Source organism: Mya arenaria, chromosome 4 (assembly GCF_026914265.1).
Source record: "Mya arenaria isolate MELC-2E11 chromosome 4, ASM2691426v1".
Classification (NCBI taxonomy): domain Eukaryota; kingdom Metazoa; phylum Mollusca; class Bivalvia; order Myida; family Myidae; genus Mya; species Mya arenaria.
The window spans coordinates 65,235,818-65,263,690 of record NC_069125.1 but is presented as its reverse complement, the minus strand read 5'-3'; the positions used below and the strand labels follow the sequence as shown (position 1 = coordinate 65,263,690).

At 35.4% G+C, this 27,873-nt stretch overlaps 3 protein-coding genes across 3 annotated transcripts; all 3 read left to right on the top strand.

Annotated features, from left to right (window-relative positions):
• The first annotated feature begins 4,289 nt into the window (after positions 1-4,289).
• On the top strand, positions 4,290-10,268 carry LOC128232586 (neuronal acetylcholine receptor subunit alpha-2-like). The gene is made up of 4 exons (XM_052946235.1): positions 4,290-4,470; positions 4,657-4,826; positions 8,827-8,978; positions 9,204-10,268. Exons 1-4 carry the CDS (start codon positions 4,380-4,382, stop codon positions 9,526-9,528), a joined length of 738 nt encoding a protein of 245 aa, XP_052802195.1. The 5' UTR covers positions 4,290-4,379; the 3' UTR covers positions 9,529-10,268.
• A 375-nt stretch (positions 10,269-10,643) lies between these two features.
• Positions 10,644-15,077, top strand: LOC128232229 (uncharacterized). Its single transcript, XM_052945667.1, has 6 exons — positions 10,644-11,172; positions 11,336-11,494; positions 12,070-13,184; positions 13,648-13,882; positions 14,414-14,578; positions 14,747-15,077. Exons 1-3 carry the CDS (start codon positions 10,926-10,928, stop codon positions 12,849-12,851), a joined length of 1,188 nt encoding a protein of 395 aa, XP_052801627.1. The 5' UTR covers positions 10,644-10,925; the 3' UTR covers positions 12,852-13,184; positions 13,648-13,882; positions 14,414-14,578; positions 14,747-15,077.
• A 2,208-nt stretch (positions 15,078-17,285) lies between these two features.
• On the top strand, positions 17,286-26,908 carry LOC128229961 (uncharacterized). The gene is made up of 3 exons (XM_052941888.1): positions 17,286-17,599; positions 26,112-26,279; positions 26,466-26,908. Exons 1-3 carry the CDS (start codon positions 17,416-17,418, stop codon positions 26,720-26,722), a joined length of 609 nt encoding a protein of 202 aa, XP_052797848.1. The 5' UTR covers positions 17,286-17,415; the 3' UTR covers positions 26,723-26,908.
• The last annotated feature ends 965 nt before the right edge of the window (positions 26,909-27,873 follow it).

Genomic DNA, 27,873 nt, shown 5'->3' with positions numbered 1-27,873 from the left:
AGATTGTTTACCATTTTAACCATCGAGTGAATGGGTACCAGTATATTTCATTCAACACAGTGCCGTAGCAAGAGGCACATTTAAACCGAGGCAGTCCAGAAGGGTTGGGAACATGCTTCCACCTATTTTATCTAGGACTTCTCTTCAAAAGTTTACCATTGACGACACTTCGGCCATGTAAAAACCATCGTAAAATTCGTATTATTGGCACTTTATTTACATTTCCATTTTTAATGAGAGAGCGTAAAGAAAATAATTTCATAGTTTATATATTGGTATTAGGACCCAGGGACGAGCTCGGCGGAAAAAAGCGGGGTTTAATGATATCTAGTGATTTCTGATTATTGAAAGACAAATTAAGTAAGCAAACACTGGTTCAATTCACACCATATATATATAACATTTATATTTGTTTTCTGAATAGAAAGCAAAACAAACAAAACACTTCGATGCCCGAACTCGCAATCGCAGAATATACGTGCAGTCTATTGAAATGTTTTTATGAACAAATATGAAAGCCAAACGATGAAGACGAAAGTCCAACATGGTTGATGGTTTCCATGTTTTGAGTCTTATGAAATCATCAAAACTGCTTTCGCACGAACAGGAACCCCGGCAATATATTTATTTGTATAGCTATTATAACTGACCTGTCATAAATCTCTATAAAATAGTCTTAAAAATGCATTATATACCGCTTACCATTGACTTCAAATGTCTTGCCGCATCAGGTTCGTTAAAAGTATCTCTTATGCGATGGATATAATTATTATGTTCATAATGGACACTGCCCTAATGGAATCCTTTCTTGATAACCATCTCGTAACCGAGAGAATATGGAGAGTCTGTCCTTTAAAGTCCACTGAAATATGGCATATTCGTTTCCTCCTCATCCTGTGGTGAGTCGGCTCGAACGTCAGACACTGCGCTTTTACATGCCTTGTGTTTTTGCGTTTGTGAAAAAAGAAAGAAAGTTGTTGAAATGTGTTCATAAAATTGCAAATTGATGAAACCTGAGTGCATCATGAGGCACCTACATGATTTAAGCAATGATTTCTACAATGCATGAAATATTTTGCATAAAGATCAAGGTCAGTAATCCGAGCCTGAACACCAATTACTTGGCCATCCACTGTCGATGCACCATCAAACACTTTCCCTCGACAACTGTTAAGACTATGTCCCATTGTGACTGGCGGCAGCGATGAAATCTGCGCAATATTTGATTTCGAAAGTTGTTCACCATATGTGCTTATCCAATTACGATTTTGCCCTCTGAGAGGAATTCCTCCTGCTGAAAAGTTTTAGATAAACAGCTTAAATTATGTCCATGTGGACATGTTTGTGTTTGCTTATTTTATAACGCGTGCTACCAGCGTGTTAAACAAGCGTGTTCTACGCTTAGCGACCGTAGCTTTACACTTCAGCTAAAAATATTAAAACAAATCCTACATGTACCCGAGATTTAAGCATGTAGGGGTTGATACATTGTACAGCCCCGGCAGTGCTGAATGACAGCAGAGAAGGTGCCTCGGTTTGCCTCAGTGCCTGTTGCTTCGGAAATGTAACATTGTAGTCGTTTCACGAATTCAGAGGTCGATCTTATTAGTATTCATTGCATTAGTTATTTGTATTTATTTAATTTATTTGCTCTTCAAATTTTAACCGCCGAGGCAGCTGCCTCGGTGTGCCTCAGTGTGGCAACGGCGCTGTATGTATGGAAGCGCTGTTCAATTTAAATTGTTAAATTTTTATCCACCCAGATATGATCTCTTGGAAAAACTACATGTGTATATATATAAGTTTAGAACACTTTTATGGCATTTTGAATAAATGCCCTTTATCCATTCAATCAACGTGTTTGTTTTTCCCTTCGTCCATACAAGTTCGCCTTAGACTGGTTTTCGTTCTACCTAACCTTGGTCAATATATAAATACATTAACTTTTATCACTGGGAACATGAATGTTTCAATCAAAGTTTATTGAATAATGTCTATGAGATGTTTGAACCGAAACACGAGTAAAAAATAAACTATTTCTTCACAAACCGGATCACTGTTTGAGGGATATCTCACAGGTAACAAATGCAAAAAGGAGAAATTATGAAAAAATACGTACTAAATCTCTAAAATGAGTATAAGGGAACAAGATAATTGGTTTAATTTCAGTGTAGAATCGTTTTTCATTCCATTCTTGATAATATTAAAACTATATTTTGTACTCGTCGCTTCGCCACTCGTGAAAGTATGTTATTCCATAACACTCGTGAAATAAAATACGATCTTACACTGAAATCAAGAAACATACTCTATGTATGTCTATGTTTACTATTGTTAAGTATTGTGTTACACAGACAAACCTATGATGAATAATTCATACGAGTAAACTTGTGAGCTCATTAACATTTCAAATATCCCAAGAGGACGTTCCAAATTCATTTTGTAATTATATAGTTCAATAATTACAATCAATGTTCAGTGGCAATTTAAGTATTGTAATATCATCCATTTCTGAACAGTTATGAGCAAACAAAGTAAAAGTAAACTGGGGACACGCCCTGTGTATGATTTGACAGCGTTCGCATACTATGCTGTTTTAAAGAAAAAACGAAGCAAGACACACTGGTCATGCTATTCATGCAACCAGCAATAATACATTCATTTGGTTATTGATAACTCGAAAAAATGGATATGGGGCTGGACCATCATATTAACACTTTAATTTATGACGACTGGGCTGGAATATATCAGAAATATATACTTGCTTTTTCTTCATGATGGTTTGGTTCTTAATGCAACTATATTCTAAACAAACGTTATTCCCAACGTTAAAAACACCATATAAAACATAAGAAACTGGTTAAAAACCCCAGTAAATTTACATTTTACTGACCGTTCCATTGTCGGATACCCAGGACTGACCCCTCCCGTTACAATCTGTTCATTGTCGGATACCCAGGACTGACCCCTCCGGTAACACTCCATTCATTTTCGGATAGCCAGGACTAACCCATCCCGTTACAATCCGTTCATTGTCGGATACCCAGGACTGACCATTCCCGTAACACTACATTCATTGTCGGATACACATGACTGACCCATCCCGTTACTCTCTATTCATTATCGGATACACAGTACTTACCCATCCCGTTACACGTCGCTCATTGTCGGATACACAGCACTGGCCCATTCCGTTACACTACATTATTTTTCGTATACACTTGAATGACCCAGCTCGTTACACGTCGCTCATTGTCGGATACACAGGAATGACCCAGCCCGTTACACGTCGCTCATTGTCGGATACACAGGAATGACCCAGTCCGTTACACGTTGCTCATTGTCGGATACACAGGAATTACCCAGTCCGTTACACGTCGCTCATTGTCGGATACCCAGGACTGACCCAGCCCGTTACACGTCGCTCATTGTCGGATACACAGGAATGACCCAGCCCGTTACACGTCGCTCATTGTCGGATACACAGGAATGACCCAGTCCGTTACACGTTGCTCCTTGTCGGATACACAGGAATTACCCAGTCCGTTACACGTCGCTCATTGTCGGATACCCAGGACTGACCCAGCCCGTTACACGTCGCTCATTGTCGGATACACAGGAATGACCCAGCCCGTTACACGTCGCTCATTGTCGGATACCCAAGACTGACCCAGCCCGTTACACGTCGCTCATTGTCGGTTACACAGGAATGACCCAGCCCGTTACACGTCGCTCATTGTCGGATACACAGGAATGACCCAGCCCGTTACACGTTGCTCATTGTCGGATACACAGGAATGACCCAGCCCGTTACACGTCCTTCATTGTCGGATACCCAGGACTGACCCATCCCGTTACGCGTCGTTCATTACATGTCGCATTGCCACGACATCAGCGAATGGCGAGTAACGGAATGGGCCGCTCGTCAGTAACCGCCGATGCTTGCAAATCGACTGCCATCGAGTGTGCGACTGATTGCTGTTGTTAGTATGTGTTTCCCGAAACCTGTCGGTCCCATTGTCGCACTACTCTCGGTTTCTCTGATTATATAAATGAGGCACTTGTTTTATTTGGTACATGAAAAAAATCTATTTGAATTTGATCTTCTAAACCTTCACTTTAAAATGTGTAAAATACCAAATGCGTGTGATCTGTTTTTGTATATCGTAATTAAAATCAATGCAATATATTTCTCATTAGTGAACTGAAAATGCATGATCCGCATGACTGTGGTCTACATGTATAACCTAATTGAACTATGGAAACTAGTACATCGTGTCTAATGGTACAAATGTGAAGTGTTTTAGTTAATTGGTTTTGACAGACATACTTAGGACCATGTAAATAGGGCTAAATAATCGACTCTCAGATTATTAAAAATGGGGAGACATGTAGAAAATCATACATGTTTATTTTTTATTTTAGCTTTTCTGTTTTGTTTCGTCTCTGGAGAATACAAAGCTTCAGTTGGTGAGTGACTTCACTGTAACTTCATTTTACAAATTCAAACAGAAACAAGAATACTTAGCCTTAACTAAATGATTGCAAGCCTGCTTTAATTCGACGATGACGTATATGTCAATTGTGTTATGCTTTTTGCGATTGTAATATATTGGACGTAAATGAACACATCAAAACTCTTTATGTTCCTTCCAGACGATGATTCTGACGATGAATCTAAAGCTGTCACTCGCATGGAGGCAGAAAACTCATTGTTCCAGTACATCGCGGACCCCGCCATATACCAGCGGCTGACCGTGCCTAGAGGAGAAGACGGCGCCGTCACCGTCCACCACGCCCTCTTCCTCAACCGCATCCTCGACGTAGTATGTGAATGTTTTAACGAACGCCGTGAACGTGACGTTTTGCATGGAATTGGGTTTTAAAGGCCTAACAAGCAACACATAAAATTTATTTATATATCGAAACACATATTAGAGCTATTGTCATTGCATTACCGGTGTGTCGTCGTCTTGCAATTACGTTATGTACGTCGTACAGGCGGGATGTTGGGAATGTAGTCCTACTTAAATGTCATATGACCTGTAAAAATAGTGACATTTAACCTCAGGGTTTTCATAGGCGTCACTCCTACCAACGATCTAGCATAACATAATATGAAATGCTGCAGTTTACCAATGTCAGAAAATCTCGAAATGTCTAAATATCTTATAGACATTTCGAGATTGTCTGACATCGTTAAACTGCAGTAATTCATAGTTATATTAGGCCATTTTTTATTAATTGGTTAAAAAAAAAAGGAATTTCGGGCGGCGGATCCGTAAACCAATTTAATGTGCAATTTAAGTGCCATGAGCTTGCTCCTTTTCCCAGCTTTTTTTGCTGTATTTACTTCAGTGTATGTATGCCACGTGATAAATTACGTCATATATACTACGTCGGAAGGCAACATTCTGTTTAAAGTGAAAACTTAAAACAAAGATAACTTTTCTTTAATTACATCATTTTAAATGAAACAAAGGGCAGCCTATGTCGCTTAACGAGCCCCGCATTCGTTTTATTACCGGAGATTGAAATGGTGCTTAGTTTCATAAAACACTTTGACAAACCTGTTTCCAAAATAATGATTTGACTGTCAGGCGGCCGGTTTGTGAAAAGGTTTGTCGCATTGTTTTAAAGATGCACTATTACTTCCAAATAAGATTTAACACATTTGATACAATTGCTTTAATATACCTAAAAGGATGAAGAAATGTTGAAAACAATGGTTCTTATGAAGGATACCGAGTTTAATTTAAAAGAAATGTGTAGAAAACACGGTATGTCTACCTTATGAGACCATAGTGAATCGGAGTTAATCTTTTAGCATTCACCAATCATTTAATAATTTGCGCTTTTAGATATTAAATAAACAGTAATAATATTGTTAATAGTAATCAATATTTTCCATAAATGCATTATTTGGTAAGAAGTTGAGGGTGTATCACTCAAGACGTATGTTTGTTTTACATGTATATGTATTGATTTTGAATAAGAATGGCCTGGTAATATTTTTACAACTGCACCCTCACAGATATAGCGTTTTTACAACTTTTTTTTATTTTTTTTTGTCTTGGAAAGAGCACATTTTTGCATAAATATCTGCCAACCGATGATAAAATATTGCTGACAAAAAACCAGATCGCAGATTTTCATATTTCCGTTCGAAAATTAATGTTTTATAGCTTAAACCGTTACTAACGGTTTAAGAAAAATGCATAAAACATCAATTTGTTTAACTTAAATTATATAAATATCGATCTAACTTTTTGTCAGCACTTTTATATAACTGGTTTCCATGGAATTTTGCAAAAATTGGCTTGTTCCAAGACAAAAAATAAAAAAGTTGTCAAAACGTTTAATCTGTGAGAGTGCAGCTTTAAGAAACTAAACTCTCAAAGTCTGGTAAAAGATCGAAGGCGGGGCTCCGAAAGTGGCGTAGACTACGCTATGTTTTATTTAAAATGGTGAAATTATAGTGAAGTTATCTTTGTTTAAAGTCTATGCTCGAAGCAAAATATTGCATTCCGACGTGGCATTTATGACGCAATTTGCCACGTGGTGTACACATACTGTACTTGTGTATGACTGATAGCTAAATCATTGTGTGTGAATGGACACCGGATATAGCTCAAAAAGTGATAAGTAAACATACCAATATGCTGTTGTTTTTCTAGACCAGAGGTAAGATCTTGCTGTGTTAACGATTATCTACCGTATCCACAAATGAAACAAGTGTTTGAACTAATAGCTGAATGCTAAATTTGGCCTATGATGTGCTTTATAATGCTTAAGAATTAGCAGACCATGAAAAATGTTACTTAAAATATGTGATGATCACTTCAAACTCACAGAATTTCGACAAGTATTGTAATCTTAGGAAATATATCGAATAAATAAAGAAATCTGAATCGAAGGATTTTACAAACATAAGCTAAACTATGTTTATTGTAAAAACTGGCAATGTAACTTTTAAACTGTTAAAGATATGCCCTTACAAATTTCACGATACTGTACCGGGGATAGCCATTTTGTGTACTGGGGATAGTTTCAAAGTTGAGCAATGTGTACTGGGGATAGCATGTAAAAATGGACCAAGATGATCGTAGCACAATAACAGTATATATACAATACACATAATATTTAATGGCTTCGATATTTCATTCGCCTTTTCTTTAGATTTTGGAGTGCTGGTCCTTGGTATGTCTCTTTGTACATTCATATGCCTTTTCAGGTTGCTTTTGTAGTCAGTTGAATAGGTACATATGCTGCACAAAAACTTTTTTTCCATTATCCTCAGTCACAGTTACCGCTGAGCATCCGTCAAATCTATTTTTCAAATTATCTGCAAAAGTGAGAGTACAATGTAATGACAAATTATTGAATAAACTTAAGTTATCAATGAGTTTGGTACATGTCCTCCTAAATGAACGTATACATGTGTATGCATGCTGCTTATATTTCAAGGTTTCATTAGTTTCTCGGTGAAGTGAACGAGCTGAGACCATTTCCTGTTCTAAGTAATAGCAACATCGATCCAAGCTTAGAAACAGCTTCAAGTGAACAAAATTTGATCACAATATATTATTTATTATTGATGACTTAGTGTGCAAAAACGTTGCAAAAATAGCCGGGACTTTGACTTTCGGTCCAGCCAACCCCGGGTAAAATCCCCGCCCTGTGATGGTTAAACCCCGGCCAAATGCCCCCGCACCCCAGAGACTCTACATAAGGCCCAATCTCCGCTAAATTTGGCGCTATGACAAAACCACCGCGGTCACCCGGCCCTGCGGGGGCACATGAAAAGTACAAACACGGCCCTTTTCCCCGGCTGTCCCCGTTATACCCCAGGACCTGGGGGCCGTGGTTGCAACTGACTGGTGCCCGAAGTGTAATGTAAATATTTTTTATATTATACCGAACCTTTTATATTACCACTAAATACTTTTAAAGCGCTGTAGGCGTGTTTTATTAAACAAAGCTAATGAAGTTTTCTTGCGACTTTTCTACGTCGTTGTGAAAATAGCAAGCCGCACTTACTAGTTGTATGACGTCACCGGTCAATATTATATTTATGATATGGACAGCTGATGATATAAAACTGAATTTTCATTAGAATGCAAAGACATACGGACCGATCATCTTTATTTATATATACAAACAAGGGACACATTTATGTAAGGTATACTATACATATAACAGTAACATTATTGCTCTAATTTCTCGATATGGACAACATTGGACAATTTTCCCTGAGAGTGCATAGAGTTAAGAAGACGTAACCATCATCACAGTCTCGTTAATATAAATACATCGCAACTATCCTCAGTACAGTTAATAGCTATCCCTTGTGCAGTTATTTATTTGCTTCAGCTATCCCCAGTACATCTTCAGGTCATCAAAAAGGATGAATATCTCCATAACAACAAAACATATCGTATTGATATCATACACAATATTAGATGCTGTAATTATAATGAAATCGCTCGATTCAGTTTTCATTCTTATTTTCTATTTGTTGTTTCATGTTTGAAATCGTACCACATAACATTTGTGAGCGATCATGCAACATTCGGCGAGAATTTTGCTATTATACAAAAGAGGAGACACATTTCCATTATATAGTCGTGTATTGCACAGGATTGATCTATTCGAAGCTCTTCGAATTTGATAAATATCACTATAAAATAAAATAATAATAACAAAAAACTTACCATGTGTCAGAATCAAATGCTTATTGATTGATCATTTTTCGAGCTATATCCGGTGTCCATTCCCACACAGTGTAAATTAGCCCGCCATAATAGTCGATCCGATATTCCGTAGGACGTTGAGCGGCAAGTGTTGACGGTGGACGCGTGGCAGCGGTGGACGTGGCCTGATGCACGGCTGGGTGAACTGCTGGGAGCCGCCAACATCGACAAGCTGGAAGTCCCTGTTGACCTCCTGTGGATCCCCGACATAATCCTGTATAATAGGTGATGCTTCTTTTTGGTCTTCAGAAGTATTCTGTCATGGCTGCTGTTGTTGATATAAAAGTCATGTCTCATTTTTAAATATTGAAAGGCTTGTATTTGTAATGGTATAAAGATGAGTGTTTATATGGTTGGTTTTGTTGATATTACTGCTTTGTACAATTGCTAGAATTTCGCGAACCTCTCTTGTACCGGGTTCCATTTAGAAAATTGAACTTGCTTTTTCAGTGCAGGTAATCCCGACAACGTGTATCATGTGAAGGCTCGGGTGTCAAACGACGGTAACGTGACGTATCTTCATCCGGCTCACGTGCAGTCGTTTTGCAGCATGCCGGACGCTTTTTCAAAAAACGAAATATTGTCGTGCAAGCTGCTGTTTGGTTCCTGGGTGTACGACAGTTCCACTCTCAAGCTGTCGGCAGACGACCACGCCCAGCTTGACCTGTTTGCGGACTTTGATCGAGAATGGGCTCTGGTCGACACAACGTGTGCTCATTTTGAGTTGAACCGCTACAGTGTCGCGGTATATACGCTGAATCTTAACAAAAAGTAAACTTCAAAATCACGGAAATAAAGCATTGGAAGAAAAAACTACAAAGGCTCTTTATTTATTTTTTTTTCAATTATGAAACTAACTAGTGTTTCTTAAAAAATATAGGCTTCCGTAGATTTATGTTCATTCATCAATCAGAACGCTTTAGTTCAGTGCCAGACTGCGAACCGATTGTGTATCCATGTTAGTTCTTACAAAGACCATAACAGACATTTGTCCGTGCCTAGTATGTAGTCGATTAAAGTCGATCTGGGTTCGTTTATTATCACAGAAAAGCGAAGGAGATAATGCATGTGCGTGTGTGCGTGCGTGCGTCCGGGAAATCTTGTCCTAAGCTTTACTTGAAAAGTCTTTGAGGTAGGTATTGACTTTAAATTTTATTTACAGATAACTGTCATTGAGGAGAAGTGCAGTGCACGGGAACCATAACTCTGGCTGCAGTATTTATTTCAGTTAATGCCCTTCGTTAACTTTGATAAGCATTGCTTGTCCGGAGTCTACCCTGAAAAGTATTTGAGGTATTTAACTAAACTATATACAGATGTTTATCAATGAGTTGAAATGCGGGGGGGGGGGTATAAATCGAAGTGTTTGATGCATTTACTTCGAACATCATTCACAGATGGGCCAAGTTCAGTGCACTACAACAGTAAATCAGGGTGCAGCATTTATTAAGATAGTGTATATTGTTTAATTATAATCCTTTGTCGTAAGACGAAGTTGATACTGTTCCTACTTCTCCGAAGGATATGGCAGTCTGTAACTGCTCTTGTTAATATTGTAAATCCAACACATTCATTTCAAATAAAATGTTTCGAAACGTGTTGCCTCCAGAACTGTCTTTTTTATGTGCGGTATCATTTCAATTTAAACTTATAGAATTAGTTTTATATTCACCCAGCAGCGCAAGGGTGAAGTGTTAAAATTCTTTGTTTTCTCGAAAAAAGATTGATACTTTCTTCCCAATATGTAGCGTAACTATGCTTTCGCAAACTTTATCTGTGTACCACCTGTTATTCGAATGAAATAACACCAGCCAAAATATTTGGCTGAACTTAATGTATGTCCCGGTCCGTTGGTGCTCAAGCTGAAATTAACATCAGTCAAGTTGTCAGAGGTTATTTACTGATTATACTTGCTTAAAATGCCGTTCATCACACAAAGAATTTTAAACTAGAAACCGGCTATAGCAGTGGCTGAGATCTTTAACACCACAATTGATTGACATTAACATTTTCTCTCATTTTACCTTAAAGATATTTGGACAATGTAAAGAGGTCCTGTGTTAGGCTTACTGTTTTTCTCCAGGATAAATCAATGGTGAAATGACAGGAATGTGACAGATATTGAACGGATCGGACTGATCAACTTATTTTGTTTTCGAGTTGTGTGTAAGAATGAGGTCTGCGCAAAAACAACATGTAAATGACGTTGGGAATGGAGTACGTTCGGCACTCTCCCTGTTTCTGACAGTTTTAGCCGTGATTTTGCTGTGCGGGGGATTTGTTAGCCCAGGATGGATTTACTTGGATTCATCGGACGAATCTCAGCACGTGGGTTTGTGGTACACGGTTTCATGTGACAGGAACACACCAACGGGCCAGAGGGAATGTGAAACATTCAGTCTTCTTCACTGGTCAACAGGTGAACATTTGATATTCAAATATAATTAAATTGTATATTGTTTTTAACAAAAAGAGCAAAAGGTAGATATGGCTATAACGAAAACGATAAAGTAATCGGTTATTTGTTTAAGATAAATAGTTAATTGTGGTGTTAACTAATGACGATTAATTTGTTATTGCAGAGACCCGAGATGCATGGCTGACCAGTCAAGTCGAAACGTCCGTTGCTGTGGGTCTCTCGGTTTTCGCCTTGATATTACTGCTTTCCCAAAGAGGCTCTGGCGATAGGAAATCAAGAAAAGTGATAGGGTTTTTCGCAATCTTCGTTTGCTTTGCTGCAGGTAAATACTATGTGTAAAAAACTTATGATAAAAGTTGACATTTGGTTAACACTTTAAGTTAAAGCGGCACTCTCACAGATATACAATTCTTACAACTTTTTTATTTATTTTTTTTTGTCTTGAAAAGAGCGATTTTTTTAGTAAATATCTGCAAACCAATGATATAAGATTGCTGACAAAAAATCAGATCGTAGAGTTTCATATTTCCGTTCGAAAATTAATGTTTTATGGCTTGAACCGTTACTAACGGTTTAAAAATTGCATAAAACATCATTTTTAAACTTATATAATTATAATAATCTGTGATCTAAATTTTTGTCAGCAGTCTTATATACCTGGTTAACATGGGTTTTGCAAAAACTGGCTCGTTCCAAGATAAAAAAAGAAAAAAAGTTGTCAAAACGGTCAATCTGTGAGAGCGCAGCTTTAAAAACCGATTCACACCAAGCAACTGGTGCATTTTAATGTTATAACGTTACACACTGTTAGCTTTGTTTATCACCTATTTTTATTAAAATAGCCTGTTTTATAGGCCTATACATAAACCCTGCACTATGATGAATGTTTTATTACAGGAATTTTGGCGCTGATCCCAGTTGGACAAAAGGGGAACCATGTCAGGAAGTTGAGCAAAGACAGCTCGAATGTGTCTTTCCCCTACTCACTGTTTCTGTTCGGCGTTGGAGGAGTTCTACTTTTCGTAGTTTCTCTTATTTTGTTTTTTGACATCATGTTTAGCTATCAAAAGCGGAAATCATATGGAAAACTCGTTTCCCTGAAAAATGGTTCTGGAAATCATTTGAATCATTCCAAAGAACCAGCGAAGAAAACGCACTTTGTTTATGAGCAAAGTTATGTTTCTGGCCAAGACCAGGCTGATGGCAAAGTCGTTCATAAGAAATATGAAGTCCCAGTCGTTGTTACAAACACGACCACCAGAAATTCTTACCAGAAACCTGCTTCAGTAAATGCATCTTCACAACAGAACACGTCTGTTAAACAACAAGAGATTATACTATCACCGACCGCATACACAGCACAGCAAATAGCGAAGACTCCATCCCCTACAATACAGGTTGCCCCTAACTACACGGCCTCATCGATAAAAGCTGCGACCTACACCCCAACAAAGTCAAGGGAAGTAATCAGAACCACGTCTAGTTCTCCAACAAGAGAGAAAACCAGGACCCTTTCCACTTCTCCTACATGGAAAAGACAGCAAGCTGAAGCACTTGCAGGAAACACCTTGGTGATCACTTCCAAGAGACCATCTTCCAAACTCAAACTACACACTTCTGGGAAAAAATCAAGCACAAATTTTACTTCCAAGCATTACCTCTCCGTAGGAGGACTGTAACTGTATTGTAGTTACGACGCAGAAAATTCTTAGGCTGAAGGAATTAATGTACTTATAATATATATTATATTTGTGATGTTTTATAGTGGTGCACAATACATTATTTTTACTACTGTAGTATAGATATTCTTTCGGTACAATTGTTTCTTATGGTTTTGAATTAACAATCACTACTTCCTAGTTTCATGTAGTATTATGTATCCCTACACTCATTTTGTACACAGTATTAGTATATATTTTACTTAATTATGCCTAATGATGAAATAAAAAAGAGTTGCGACATTCTTATTTTTAACTACATATTATTATTATTATAATTATTATTACTATAAGGTGAGACATTGATATTTTAAGATGTTTTCGAAATGTGAATAGAATTGCTTGTAACCATTGATAACACATCATTACAAATTTGAAATGGAGCTCTGAATATTGAATGAATTGGTCTTCGAGTTTCAAAATTATGTTCAAACAAAAATCTGCAAGATGAGGTTTCGTGTTTGATTATAAAAAAACGTAATTTGAACAATGATATATGTTGACAGCAAAAAATACTTTGAATAAGTCCGTTTGAAATTGTGCGTGTTGCCAAAGCGTAAGCATTTTCACTCACTTATAATTCTATACGGGTTTAAGAAAGAGGCTAAATTCAGGATCAACCTGTTGATCTTATTTCCTATTTCTTTTAAACAAGCAAACGAGTGCGGTCACCTGAAACACTATGGTTTAAAATGAATACCTGTTTAAAACCACGATGATACGCTAGGTGTCGCTTGTCATATATATTATGTTCTAGTGTAGAAACGATGACTAGTTCAATACCACAACACGAAGTAAGACCAGGATGAGTTTAAAGGAGTTGATACCCGCATCTGTGTCATGTCTACTGATGGTTGCCGGTTTGGCAAGCCCAGGGTGGTTTTACTACAAAATACACATCATTAACCTCAATGCTACCCTGCATGTGGGACTCTGGTATACTGTGGAGTGTTCAGAAAACAGTTGTGATGCGAAATACAACAAACTCGAACGTAAGTTGTAGTTTATTATTAATATATTTATTATCATAAATATCTTAAGTTAGTTTAAATAAATAAAATCCAACTGATGGCTCAGAACGAAATAAAAAAGCCATCATTAAAGATGGTGTTACCAACTTTGTACGCGGTATTAAGGGATTTTTAAGTACTCGGGGCTCAGTATCATATAATTTTATATTTAGACCCGTGACACGAATATATTTATACACAGATGTATTTAAACGATGAACTGTTGTATGAGTCGAAATAATCGGAAATCGGATACAATCTTTTATTGTAAAATGTGCTTAAATCCTTATTCCACCAAAAACATTGCAAAGGACGCAGGTTTAATATTCTTGAAAAAGAATGTCCCTCAAAACAGAATAATGAACTTTTAAAACATTTCAATTTTGGCCTTCCCCACCCACTGTTACGTTGTGGAAGACCCTTTAATGTCATTTGAAACAAAGGATTCGGGTAGAAAATGAGTGGTTACATCTTCATTAAATGTTGTTGTTGTTGTTGTTGTTGTTTTTTCAGTCAAGTTGGAGCATACGGAATCAGATCGGATGATTGGCACCCTGGCTGTCATGTTCTGTATAATAGCAGTTGGACTTGCAATCATTCATCTCTTCTGCACCACCTCGGGCCCCACTGCAAAGAGAGTACTGAAAATTGCCTTTATTTGGGCATGCGTTCTTGCAGGTTTGAAATAAACGCTATATACTGTTAAATTATATAAAGAACATGCCATGCATTTCTTAACTCCTCCTCTCTTCCCATATATTGTTTACTATAAAAGTATGAAATTGGGTATATGGAAGGAAACGCTAACACAAGTCGCAATTCCTTTGTGCTTTATCTTAAATCTAGGAGTCCTTGGACTGACGGTTTCCTCCAGAATAGCGGATGAGATTCGAGAGGGGACAGCTCAGAATTCGCAATATGTCATTGCAACGACATACTTCCCGTACTCGTTGGTTCTCCATGGCGTAGGTGCTTCTGTCGCCCTAGCAACGACTGCCTTCCATACCAGACTCCTGATTTCAGTTGACCCGTCCTAATTATGTTAAATTGAGGACAAAATAAGGACAACATGAGGACAATTTAAAAAGAAATGTGGGCCAAAATTGGTATACTCATAAACAGTAATCATGTATATGTACATGTAATGCAATATAAATCTGAATAAATTTATAAGACAAACAAATTTTATGAAATTAATAAACTGACATGTTCAAAGTACCTTCAGGAAAGATAATTAATTTAACTTGAAGCTCTGTTGACATGCAGTAATCGTGACTTCCTTTTGAAAATAAAGGAGTACAACGGTACACGTAGCAAGTGGAAACGATAGAATCACGGGAGAACACTTACTTGGAAGAGTGCATAATTAAAACAACAGAACATTATGTTATTTTCACTAAGCGGTTAAGGTGGGGAGGGGGAACTACATACTACTCTAATTTTCAATAAATATACATCAGTCTTAAGACTGAAAACTATACATCAATATAGTGTTGAAGTACTTCAACAAGATCAACATTGACAATGTTATAGGCCGGACAGTATTCTGCACACAAAAAAGAGTCCGGCTAAAAAAATCTGTATCTAAATTACTAGTAACTGTACAAAAATGAACTTTTCTATCTTTTCTCGATTTGTTACTGATCTGGTGTTCAACAAGGCGAACCGCTTTCTCCGTTGTTTTTTATTTATCAATGATATAAGCGAGTCTATTAACTTTGAGAAAACAACAACTAATTATCTGGAATTGATGACTACGGATCCAAATAGTGTACACGCATTAATAAAACAAAGGTTATGTATTTGAGAAAAAACACACACAAAACTAGACATGTATATCTTCGTGTGGACCGTAAACAAAGAAGAAATAGTAACTCTCTTGCATATCTTAGAACTGAATTTAAATATAGTGGAAATATATATGGAACAGCTGAACGATCATTGTATCAACAAGTCTACAATCGTTTATTATCCATAATTAGCAAATCTTTACTCGATGTTTTATCTAAATCAAAATAGTTTGGCTCCGATTTAAACGTATGGTTTTGAACTATGTGTATTGGACATTTATATATGCAAAGAAGTTGATTAAGTACATCTTAAATTTTGCCAACACCTTCTTGGTGTTCAACCTTAAACATTTTAGTAAACATGTATCCTTCGTCTGTTAAATTTAAGGAATGGGCTTTGGGGTAATTGAATAAAAAAATGAAACAAACTGATACTCCTAGTGATAACATTTATTCAGAACAATTTAATGTGTACATCTGAAAAAAATACTTGTGCTAGTACATGAAGAAGCCATGTCATTCAATTAAGACAAAGCAAACATACATATTTTCTTACGGTTTTTACGGATAGAAAGAAAGAGAGAGAGAGAGAGAGAGAGAGAGAGAGAGAGAGGGGAGAGAGTAGAGAGAGACAGAGAGAGAGAGAGAGAGAGAGAGAGAGAGAGAGAGAGAGAGAGAGAGAGAGAGAGTGAGAGAGAGAGAGAGAGGAAGAGAGATAGGGGGGGAGGGGAGAGGGGAGAGAGAGAGAGAGAGAGAGAGAGAGAGAGAGAGAGAGAGAGAGAGAGAGAGAGAGAGAGAGAGAGAGAGGGGTGTAGTGAGAGAGAGGGGGAGGGAGAGCGTGAGAGAGAGGGGGGGAGGGAGAGCGTGAGAGAGAGAGAGAGAGAGAGAGAGAGAGAGAGAGAGAGAGAGAGAGAGAGAGAGAGAGGGGGGGAGCGAAATGGAGAGGGGAGAGAGGGGGGGGGAGAGGGAGAGGGAGAGAGACTTTTAAAGTAAAGTTTAACCTCAGTGTCCAACGATTTATTACATAGCATGGCACGTATGCCTGGCTACTAGGTTTATACAACCATGTGGTTTTATTTATTTGCCCATTATTATCTCTTTATTGGCTAATTGAATAGTTTAACGAAAATCAGCATGCTGCATCGTTTTAATTGCATTCCAGCCGGGTTTTTTTCAATATTAACACAAAATAAGACGATTTTAATTTTGTGCTTAAGCATAAAATATACCTATAGATAATATAGCTGCAACTGTTTGTTTTTTTTCGTACAGATCTGTTGCAATTTAGTAATTAAGTAAGAAAATATCCGGGGCACGTGGACAATTTAGTGGCCAATAAGGCCCATTTTTATCGCAAAAGCCCCATCCAATGAATCGAATAAGTTGAAGCCGTGTTATTTCAATTATATACTAACTGCTACTGTTCTGAAATATTGCTACAACAAAGTCGCATTCCATATTTCAAATATGCGCTTTGTAGAGGTAAAATTCCAAAAGCCGAATTCAAAACACTAATGTAGTAAAACGCAGTAATGTTCATGAATACAGTGTTATTTTGGTCGAAGTGTAAGGTTTCAGGTAAACATGAATATTTTCAGTAGCAGCTGATGTTTTGGCCTTGAACATTCAACTACAAGTGTATGCTCCAACGACTTAGCTCAACACTATATACAAGTGGTATACAGCTTGTTGGCGTTACGATTACTTTTTAGCGATTTACGGATAATGTCACCGAAGGAACTGCGTGGTCTATTGCTGGCGTTGGTTATTGTAGCCTTGGTGCTGTTGCTGGTGGGATTTGTGTCTCCTGGATGGATTCACATTAAAGCGAACAGCGGAACAACCCACATAGGTCTCTGGTACCGGCTGAAGTGTGACGAAAAATGTGAAAGGAGTTTCGACAACCTAGGTATGGATTATCATATCATAAATAGCACTCTGGGTAAACAGCAAAGCATGAAGAGCACATAAATCGTGGTTATATTTTGCGTTTTAATCATCTCTTTTACTTCCTTTTCCTAATTATGCATGACAGTGTTCGTTAATTTTAAGTATTCCCCACCTTAATATATTTTTATACCAAGATTTGCATTCGTTTCTATATATGGCATAAAGTATCCATGTACAGGATCGTTCTGTTCATAACTATTTTTATCAATGCTTGACGATATGTCTTGCAATACATTTATTGTGTGCACTTTCTCATATAACTAGTTATTCATAAAATGTATATATCTACGTTAATAAAACTATCATATAGAATATTATGGAAATGTTATTTTCAAATACATGCAATTTCATTTGTGTTTAATGCACTTTTTTTCATTTCGTATATATCTTCATTGCATTTTGTTTGTTTCCATTTTAATTAAAGCTGCACTCTCACAGATTGAACGTTTTGACAACTTTTTTATTTTCTGTCTTGAATGAGCCAAACTTTGCGAAAATCCATGGAAACCAGTCATATAGGACTGCTGACAAAAAATTAGATCGCAGATTTTTATATTAAAGTTAAAAAAAAATGATGTTTTATGCAGATTTCTTTAGCCGTAAGTAACGCTTTTAGCCATAAAACATTAATTTTCGAACGGAAATATGAAAAACTACGATCTGATTTTTTGTCAGCAGTCTTTTATCACTGGTTTGCAGATATTTACCTAAAACTTTGCTCATTCCAAGACAAAAAATAAAGAAGTTGTAAAAACGGTAAATCTGTGTGTGCAGCTTTACAATATGAAATGACAGAAAGAAAAGAAACAAGTATTAGTTATTTGATATTGTTAACAAATGAATACTTAGTAATAATTTATAGGCCTCTGTTTCCCAATAACATGCGACTTTCCCAAGTCTTATATGTGAAAAGTTGCTTAACTGGCCAGTTATTCAGTTACATTTCGTCTTCTTCGGATCATGCACATATGGATTGTCATTAGTATCATAATTATGTACTTTAATGACGGTTTAGATATTTTGAAACATGAATATGTCCAAAGGTTTATGTTTTAACGGACTCAGCTGGCGTCGACGAAACTGGTCATTCCTGTACTTGAAAGTATTGATTGACTTATTTAATAAATGTTGTGTTAAGTATATAGAGTAAATATGGAAAGAAAAGTAACTTAAACGAAATTACATTCAAACTCTGCCCAAACTTTCTTGCTTTTCGCAATAACATGTTCCTATATAAACAGGACCTCATTTTAAACTATTTTTTAGCCTGTTGGTATAAAATATTTTTCGGAACTTCCGTTTGATGTGCATACACTGATAAGTACTTGATATCATCTATTTTTTCTGGATTCTATTTTATTCAAACCCATATTTTAGTGAAAAAAACACACGAAGTAAATGTTTGCCTCAAATGTCTTTAGAATGCAGTTTCATAAAATTAATTTAAGTACCCTTCTTCCTCCCAAAATAGCAGTACATTTTTAATAAACTTTTAAATCTGAATTTCAATTAGCCAAAATACATACTGAATATGGATTTTGATAAATGAAAAATTATTTATTCTGATAATCATACAGATTATTCCTACATATATAATTTCTAAAAATTCTTGAAGAAGTTAATATTACACATTTTATAGAATAACAAAAATAGTGAGATTAGCTTAATCCTAAGGGACTTAAGAAGTTTCGAGAAATTGGGGCCAGGATATAAATTCCTGAACCCCGAGGGGACTCACTCTGTATCCATCCAACATGGCCATCAAAACCGTAATCATGTAAATACGTATCTGTGTGATATTTAGTGATTCCTTAAAAACAAACAAGAATTCGTTGCCATGACAACAAGAATATTCTTGAAATTGATAAGTCTCGCGCTTTTACTGGCCATATTGTAATGCGTCAATGTTTATAACAAAGACATGTTTGAAAATCAACATTCATGTAATGTGTTTGCAATTTTGTAAAGTTTCTGAACTTAATTTCACGTATCCTTTGTATAATGAGGACCAAGAAATCAAAGATGGCGTACAAAATAGCCGTCATAAGTGGTGTTTTTCTTTAAACATTGCACACATTTAAATAGATAGCAATTAATATTGCGTTTATATATCTAATTGCTCGAGCTAATGGACCTAGAATTAACTTGCTGCATTGACTTATTCAAGGTCAAGGGTAATGCCTTTTCAAGGTCATAGTACAAAGAAGTCATAACATTCGAGACTTCCTGTATAGTTTGTCAACTGTCTATAATGAATAATGAAATAAGTATAGAGCTGTCGATATTGGTCATATTTGCATTTTGCCAATCAAATGATTTTGACCTCGACTTTGAAATGCTTATTTTGGTATGTCAATATAAAGTACACTATTAAACATTTATCATATGTTCTTCCATATATATATTTTTTTTAAATAAGGAAACCCTCTTGGAAAAAGTACTGTTCGGGGGACCGCCTTGGGTAGTATTTATTTGGATAACACCTTGTTGTATTCGTAAAATCTTATAACATATCATTTTAAAGTAACTAAACATATAGAAATTTAGAGAATTCAATCAGTACAAATTTCTAAAACCCGGTTGTAAGCAAAAAAAAATCAGCAAAGAAGAAACAGACATAAATATGAAGTTCCCAATTTCTCGAAACTTATAACAGGATAAAGCTTAGCTCCCAATTTTGTTTTTATATTAATTTATATTATATTTATTTCTTTAAGTTCCTTATACTATAAATGTGAATTGTTTTGATGATAATTACAACAAAAACATTTATCATTTATCAAAGTAAAACTTAAGTATGTATTTTGACTTAGTGAAAAAAGCTACTTTAGCCTTTCAATCCTAAGAAGTTTCCAGAATTTGGGACCAGTTGTTTACGTTTTGTGTTGTTCTTTTAACCTTGAAATGGTCGTGCCATTGGAGCGGACAGTTATTTATGTTCACCGGCATTACAGTATGGAACAGAAAGGCCACGCAAATAGACACACTTTTGAGTGAAACTAGCAAAAATTGCCATAATAATCTTACAGTTATAGCAATTTGGAGGCCGCCTTTGGTATTTGGTAAAACCCCAATTTTTCGACCTTGAAATGACCATTGCCTTTACAAGTGCCTTTTGATGCGGTCAATGTTAAATGTAAATTTGAAGTAAATTTGAAGAAATATCCATATAACTATTCATCATTATCTTATGAAAGATTATGGATTACTCTATCCACATGATGCGTTGGTAATTTATGCTCACTTCCATTTACTACAGGTTTTTGCCGAACAATTTTGTATATAACATTGCTTGTCACGTATCCACATTAGAGTTGATTGTCACTCCACTCTTAATTCTAGTCTTCCAAATGAAGTTTATAAACATGCGATGAAAGAAGCTTTCTATTGCTAAATCAATGTTTACACAATTATTTTCAACAATTATTGTCAACATACATTTTATACATATTTACAAACATTTTTTATAAAAAAACAAAAGGTCAATATGAAACATGGTTTTGGTCCATTACATTGGAGAACATCATTTTAGGGGGATTGGTGGCCAGGGCAGCAAAAAGCATATGCCATGAAAAATATCAAGTTCATAGATTTCCTTTGTAAGATTTTAACAAAAAAGTAAATGCAACTTAATTTATTCAGGTCATATAACAATGTATTTATAATTGTAATTCCTCTTTATTATATTAAGGATGATGGCGGTTTCTTGGATTTTGGTGGTCATCTTGGACGAAATTGATGTGAGACATGAGCTTTGTTTTTATCTAAATTGTACAGTTTGTTGAAATTTTGTCACTATATGACACTGAGCTATGATTGAAACAATCAGCCTTGTTTTTTGCACTTTTTATTGCAAATGTCATTTTACCATGTCCTTAATGACACTTGTGCGTTTAATGATATAAAAATATAATGCAATTATTTCAAAAAGCATTGCCTTTAATATTAAGGTTTATTTTCGTAATTTCAGAAGCTTTGTAACACACAAATGATACTAATATTAACAATATAAATGATACTGTCCATGCAATAGGACAGTTATTCCATACCAGTGCAAATGCTAGTTAAGCACTCACCAAGCTTCAATAAAGAACTGTTTAAACAAAGATAGAGCTTAGTACAATAAGGAATGTAAAAAATCGCGGAAAAGATTCCAGAGCTAATTTTTTGTACAAATTGCATAAAACTGAAGTACATACAATGAATCTTCAAGATAAAGCAAGAGTTATAAAAACACATTGTCTAAAACTTACAAAAGTTATCAAAGGGCAAATGCAGATAAATTAAAGAAAATGAGTAAATCTAATCCAAAACAATTTTGGATTTTTTTTAGCTCTAACAAATATTATAGTTGTAATGCAATACTGGGCGAAATGTATGATTATTTTAAAAATATCAACATTGGTTCAAATGCTCATAACGATGGTGAATGCAATGAACAAAACATAAATAATACAAATGCAAATATGAATATTGATGACAATATGCTTAGCGATGAAATATCCTTTCAAGAAATAGAAATGGCAATTAAGAAACTGAAAAATAGCAAAGCGTCCGGTGAAGCCAAAATTGTAAATGAATATTTGAAATATTCTTTTGATCTTAAGAAAGATGTGTATCATAAATTGTTCAATATTGTGTTAAACACAGGCATTATTCCAGATGACTGGACTGTTGGTGTCATTAATCCAATACATAAGAATAAAGGAGACGTGTCTGACCCGGCTAATTATCACCCAATAACGCTGCTTAGTTGCTTTGGAAAGTTATTTACATTGATACTATAATAATAGACTTTTGACATTTGTTGAAAAACATGATCTGATAAGTAAATTTCAAGCTGGTTTCAGACCTACGTTCTCGACAGTTGATAATATGTTCGTATTAAAAATGCTTATAGATTACCTGTATGCCTCGCACAAAAAGCTATTCTGTGCGTGCATAGATTTGAAAACTGCATTTGATTCTATTAATAGAAGTTTGCTATGGTTAAAATTGGATAACTATTGTATTCAAGGAAAGTTTTTTAATGTTGTAAATAATATGTACGAAAAGGCTAAAAGTTGTGTTCGAGTAAATGAAACATGCTCGCACTACGTTGTATAGAGGTCAGACAAGGAGAAAGTTTATCCCCTTTATTGTTTCCGGGGTTTTTTTTGTAAATGATCTACATAACTATTTTCAAAATAGCGCAGTTGTCAATCGCTTGATTATTACAAAACCTGATGATGATCAAAGATTAAAAGATTTCTTAAAATTGTTTCTGCTGCTCTATGCTGGCGATACAATCATTATTTTAGAAAGTGCTGACGATTTACTAAATACTCTATATGTATATGAGAGGTAGATTGCTTAGATAGATTCACTCTTTGTAATGCTAATAATGATGTATTGTCTGAATATAAATATCTAGGAGTGATATTTGGTAGAAGTGGTTCTTTTTGTAAAGCGAAAGAATATTATTGCAAAGCAAGCAACAAATGCCATGTTTAGTCTATTTGAAATAGCAAAAACATTATATTTATTCGAAAAGCTACAGAAACAAGCTCAGTAGCAAATTTTTTAAACATAAACCCGGTTTAATGGCACTGGGTCAATGCCAAAGACATAGAACATAAAATCACAAACAAGAAACATGGAAGAACAACACAAACCACCGCAAACAGCACAGTGCATGCATACAATTTATAAAAAAATAGGTATGTTTATCAAGGAGTGTTAGGTACCGCCTTGGAACGGTCAGTAAAATGTAAATTTATGTCTATCTATTGACCTACAGATTGATTTGTTTAAGTAAATTGTAAAACCGATTTTATTATATGGATGTGAAGTGTGGGGCTACAGAAATAATCATATTTTAGAAAAAGTACAGTTGAAAATTTTGAAGTATATACTAAATATTAAAAGCAGTACACCAAACTGTATGGTATATGGCGAAACCGGTGTAAAGCCATTGCAAATAGATACACAAATGATCAGTTATAGGTCAAAGCTTATAGTCCCACACTGTACAAAACTTCCAGTATCTGTATATTATGTTATGCTTAGTAGATACATGTCAATAGAATTAGTAAGAAACAATGACTTTCAATGTATAAAACATATGTATATATATAACGAATTATATTTGTTAAATGTGGTATGAATTATATTTGGAAAGGTCATGAGTTTCCAAATACATTATGGCTGAAAAGGTCCGTCCAAATGAATCTATCTGATCTATTCAAAAACGAGTGGTATTCTGCTTTAAATACGTCAAGAAAATGTTGTAGCTATATTGTAGACTGTTTAAAGAGAATTTTGAATTCAAAGAATATTCAGTTAAAACAAGAGCTAAGTTTTAGAAATCTTTAGTAAAATTCAGAACAAGAAATAATCGACTACCAATTGAAGTAGGAAGCTGGAACAATAAAGAACTGAATGACAGAAAATGCAAACTTTGTGATAAAAACAGCGATGAATTTCATTATTTATTAGAATGTAGCTATTTTGCCGAATATAGAATAAGATTTATTGACAGACAATTATACCGATATCCTAATGTTTTGAAATTTTAAACAAATTGTGAAAATCAATCCCAATGATGATATAAAATACACAAAACTATGTAAATTCCTCAAGTGTATTGGCAACAAATTTAGTATAAGAATGTAACATTATTTTCTCCTCCACATGTATTTATATACATTTTATTGACATCAAAGTTACAATAACATAAGAAATGTTCATATTTAGAAAATTTGTATTATTTTGTCCAATACATTGTGTAATGCATCATTATGTTGTATTGTATATGTACTCATGCTCTTTTTGTCATGTATCTATGACATGAGTAATGTTAAATAAACGTGTAAATGAACTTGTAAAAGTGTGCTATATTTAATAAAGAATGACAGGTGCATGTGTCTTATGATGACATTCTTAAATTGCATGTTGTTAACTACCTGTAATGATGGTTGTGTTGATTGTGAAACTGCAGATAATCACATTTGATATTATTTAATTGAAACAATGCCAAACAACTTATTGTGTTTTTCACATCCTGTAGAATAAAGTTTTTGGTCAAATCAAGTCAAGTCAGTACATATATTCTCTCACATTCATGTACCACATGAAAACATTGAGGTGCATATTAAAGACAATAAAATATATAGGCTCAAATCAGTTATAACATAAAAAATATTGGTGATAACGATTTACCTTCATAATATTTAAGATAAATATTTAAGAGTTGATACTTAGAAGTGAAAGAGCATATTGTAATGTAATATAATTGTCATAATATTATTTTAAAACAATGGGAGAGTCACTTATTTAGTAAAGTACAGGAACAACAACAAAAAATAGTATATGTGTTCGAGAAAATAAATGCATTTACTTACAGATTTGCCAATACTAGACATAACTAGAAATGTAAACATCTATGATAACATATATTACAACATACTGGTCATGCTTACCTATTTTGTCTGAGAATAACATTTGCCATTTTGCAGAGGTTTAAGAAATCTTTTTATTAGCATTATTAAACAATTGTTTGAGTTAATAAATGTTTGGATGTCTGAAAAATATGGTCTGATAAACTGTTTACGCTCATTGTCAAAATTAAGGCATTCAAATAAGGAATGAAATTCTTCACCTAGTTTGTTACATGTTTGACATAGTGTTTCGTTGACTGGTGTTCTATTCCAATTACCTGTTTCTATTGGTAGCCTGTTGTGGTTTGTTTTTATATTTATGAGTGGATAAGGTAAAGACGTTGGTGTAGAGTGAAGGTAGATCTCATAGCCGAAAGTCGTTTTGAAACATTTATAAAATTGGCTTTTGTTTGAATTGTCAATTTGTGAATACAATGTTGTTAGAAACAGATTTTTAAAGTTTTAAATTTTTAAACTGTAAATTAAAGCCATTAAGGATTCTTGAACTGTTAATTTTCCCAGGTGTCTATAAGCCCACATTTTAATAAAATGGCATTTAAAGCAAGAACCAGTTGTAACGAGTTTTTTTTATAATATTCTCAGGTTAAGTTTGCGTTGTGTTTGACATGCTTTTATATATGACGGAAGACAAATTGGTTATATTGTTGTTAATGATGTCGTTATCGACGTCGTTTTTTTTTCTCCAGTTTCTCCACAAAGCATATAATTTGGCGTAGAACTCTTCATTTTTAAAACATACTTGAAGAAATTTAAGTTGGACTCTTTCTATAATATCTAGGTTGCCATATCCCCATATTTCTGATCCATAAAGTAATACTGGCTTTACTGTTTTATTTATTAATTATAATTGGAGGTCAATATGTAAACTAAGTATGTTAGAGTTTCTTAAGAGGGTGATTTATGTTTGGTCCAAATGTTCTCAAAATTTGCTTAACTTCGTCTGATAAAGTAAACTCAATTTTAATTTATACTCTAATGTATCAGACATATTCATAAATCTTTAATCAAAATTTTCCATTGTAAATCCTGCAGCATACGATTATGGAATTGGCACCACCCGCGTCCTGACGACCTTGACAATAGCGTTCAGTGTTTTAGCGGTGATCATGAACGTCGTCAACTATCTCGTAAACAAGAAAAGCACCCAGGAAAAAGACAAGCCGACCAAGGTGGCTGCTGTGCTGGCAACATTGCTCGCTGGTAAAAATATTTCCCATAGTTTTATGACGTGCAAAAGTAAATACATTGTTTGTTGGAAAATGTGGTATCTATTCGAACTATCTTTGAGATAAACATGTACTTGTTTTACTTATACTCGTATTTGTTGTTTTTCTAGATAAAGCGTACGTGGTATTTATTGGTGTATCTTGTTGTTGTTGTTTTCAGGAATTATGGCGATTGTTCCACTACAATCATACATAGACTTCAACAGGAGATATATTACAATCTCTGCTGCAGACGACAATGACTCGCCCATCTACTTCCCCTACTCACTATTCATCTTCGGGATTGGCTTTCTGTTGCTGCTAGTTGCAAACTTAATTTCATTCGTGAATATTGCAAAACATTATTTTCAGGGAAATGAGAACACGTCTCATTTTGAAAATTTGCACAATATTCAACAGGAAACCCGGTTGTCGTAACTAGAAAAGCAACAAGCGGCCATGGTGAAAACATCAAATCTAGATGAGTTGGAATATTGACTTGACTATTGCTATGCTAAAGGAAACTTGCTTCGTAGTTTTAAGATATTTTTTCTATGAATATGTTTCTCTTGTATTTTTATAAATGTTAAAATATTATAATTTAAATATAAATATGTACATGTACATGTTTTATGTGAATAATTTAAATGTCAATTGATGGGATCCTACCCGGGAATTCGTCATTGCATAATCATGCATGCAAGTAGCAACATGATCAAAGGGGCTCCAAACGGGGAATGCGCCATCACGTTATCACATACGCCAGTAACAACACGGTCAAAGGGGTTCCAAACAGGGAATGCGCCATCACATAATTATACTTGCCAGTAACATCACGGTCAAAGGGGTTCCAAACAGGGAATGTGCTTTCACATTATCATACATGCCAGTAGCATCACGGTCAAAGGGGTTTCAGACAGGGAATGCGCAATCACATTATCATACATGCCAGTAGCATCACGGTCAAAGGGGTTTCAGACAGGGAATGTGCAATCACATTATCATACATGCCAGTAGCATCACGGTCAAAGGGGTTCCAGACAGGGAATGCGCAATCACATTATCATACATGCCAGTAGCATCACGGTCAAAGGGGTTCCAGACAGGGAATGCACAATCACATTATCACATACGTGAGTAGCAACACGGTCAAAGTTTTTCCAAACAGGGAATGCGCCATCACATTATCATACATGCCAGTAGCAAACAATTTTTGTGCTCCGGACAGGTTATGCGCCATCACATGATTATACTTGCCATACAGTAGCTACAATGTAAAACGGGTTCCAGTCAGAAAATGCGCCATTAAATAATCATACACGCCAGAAGCAACACGGTCAATGGGGTTCCAAACAAGGAATTCAAGGTAAAAGGGGTTCCAGACAGGACATGTGCCATCACATAATCACACACGCCAGTAGCAGCACGGTCAGAGGGCCACTAAACAGGAATGCGCAATCCCATAATCATACATGCCAGTAGCTACAAGTTCAAAACTAGGTCGCACTTAAACACCTCACATCTAGAGCGTAGTTTCTCGCAATGCAAGTACTTCCGCTGTATTTAAACGAATACCATGGTCGGAAGCC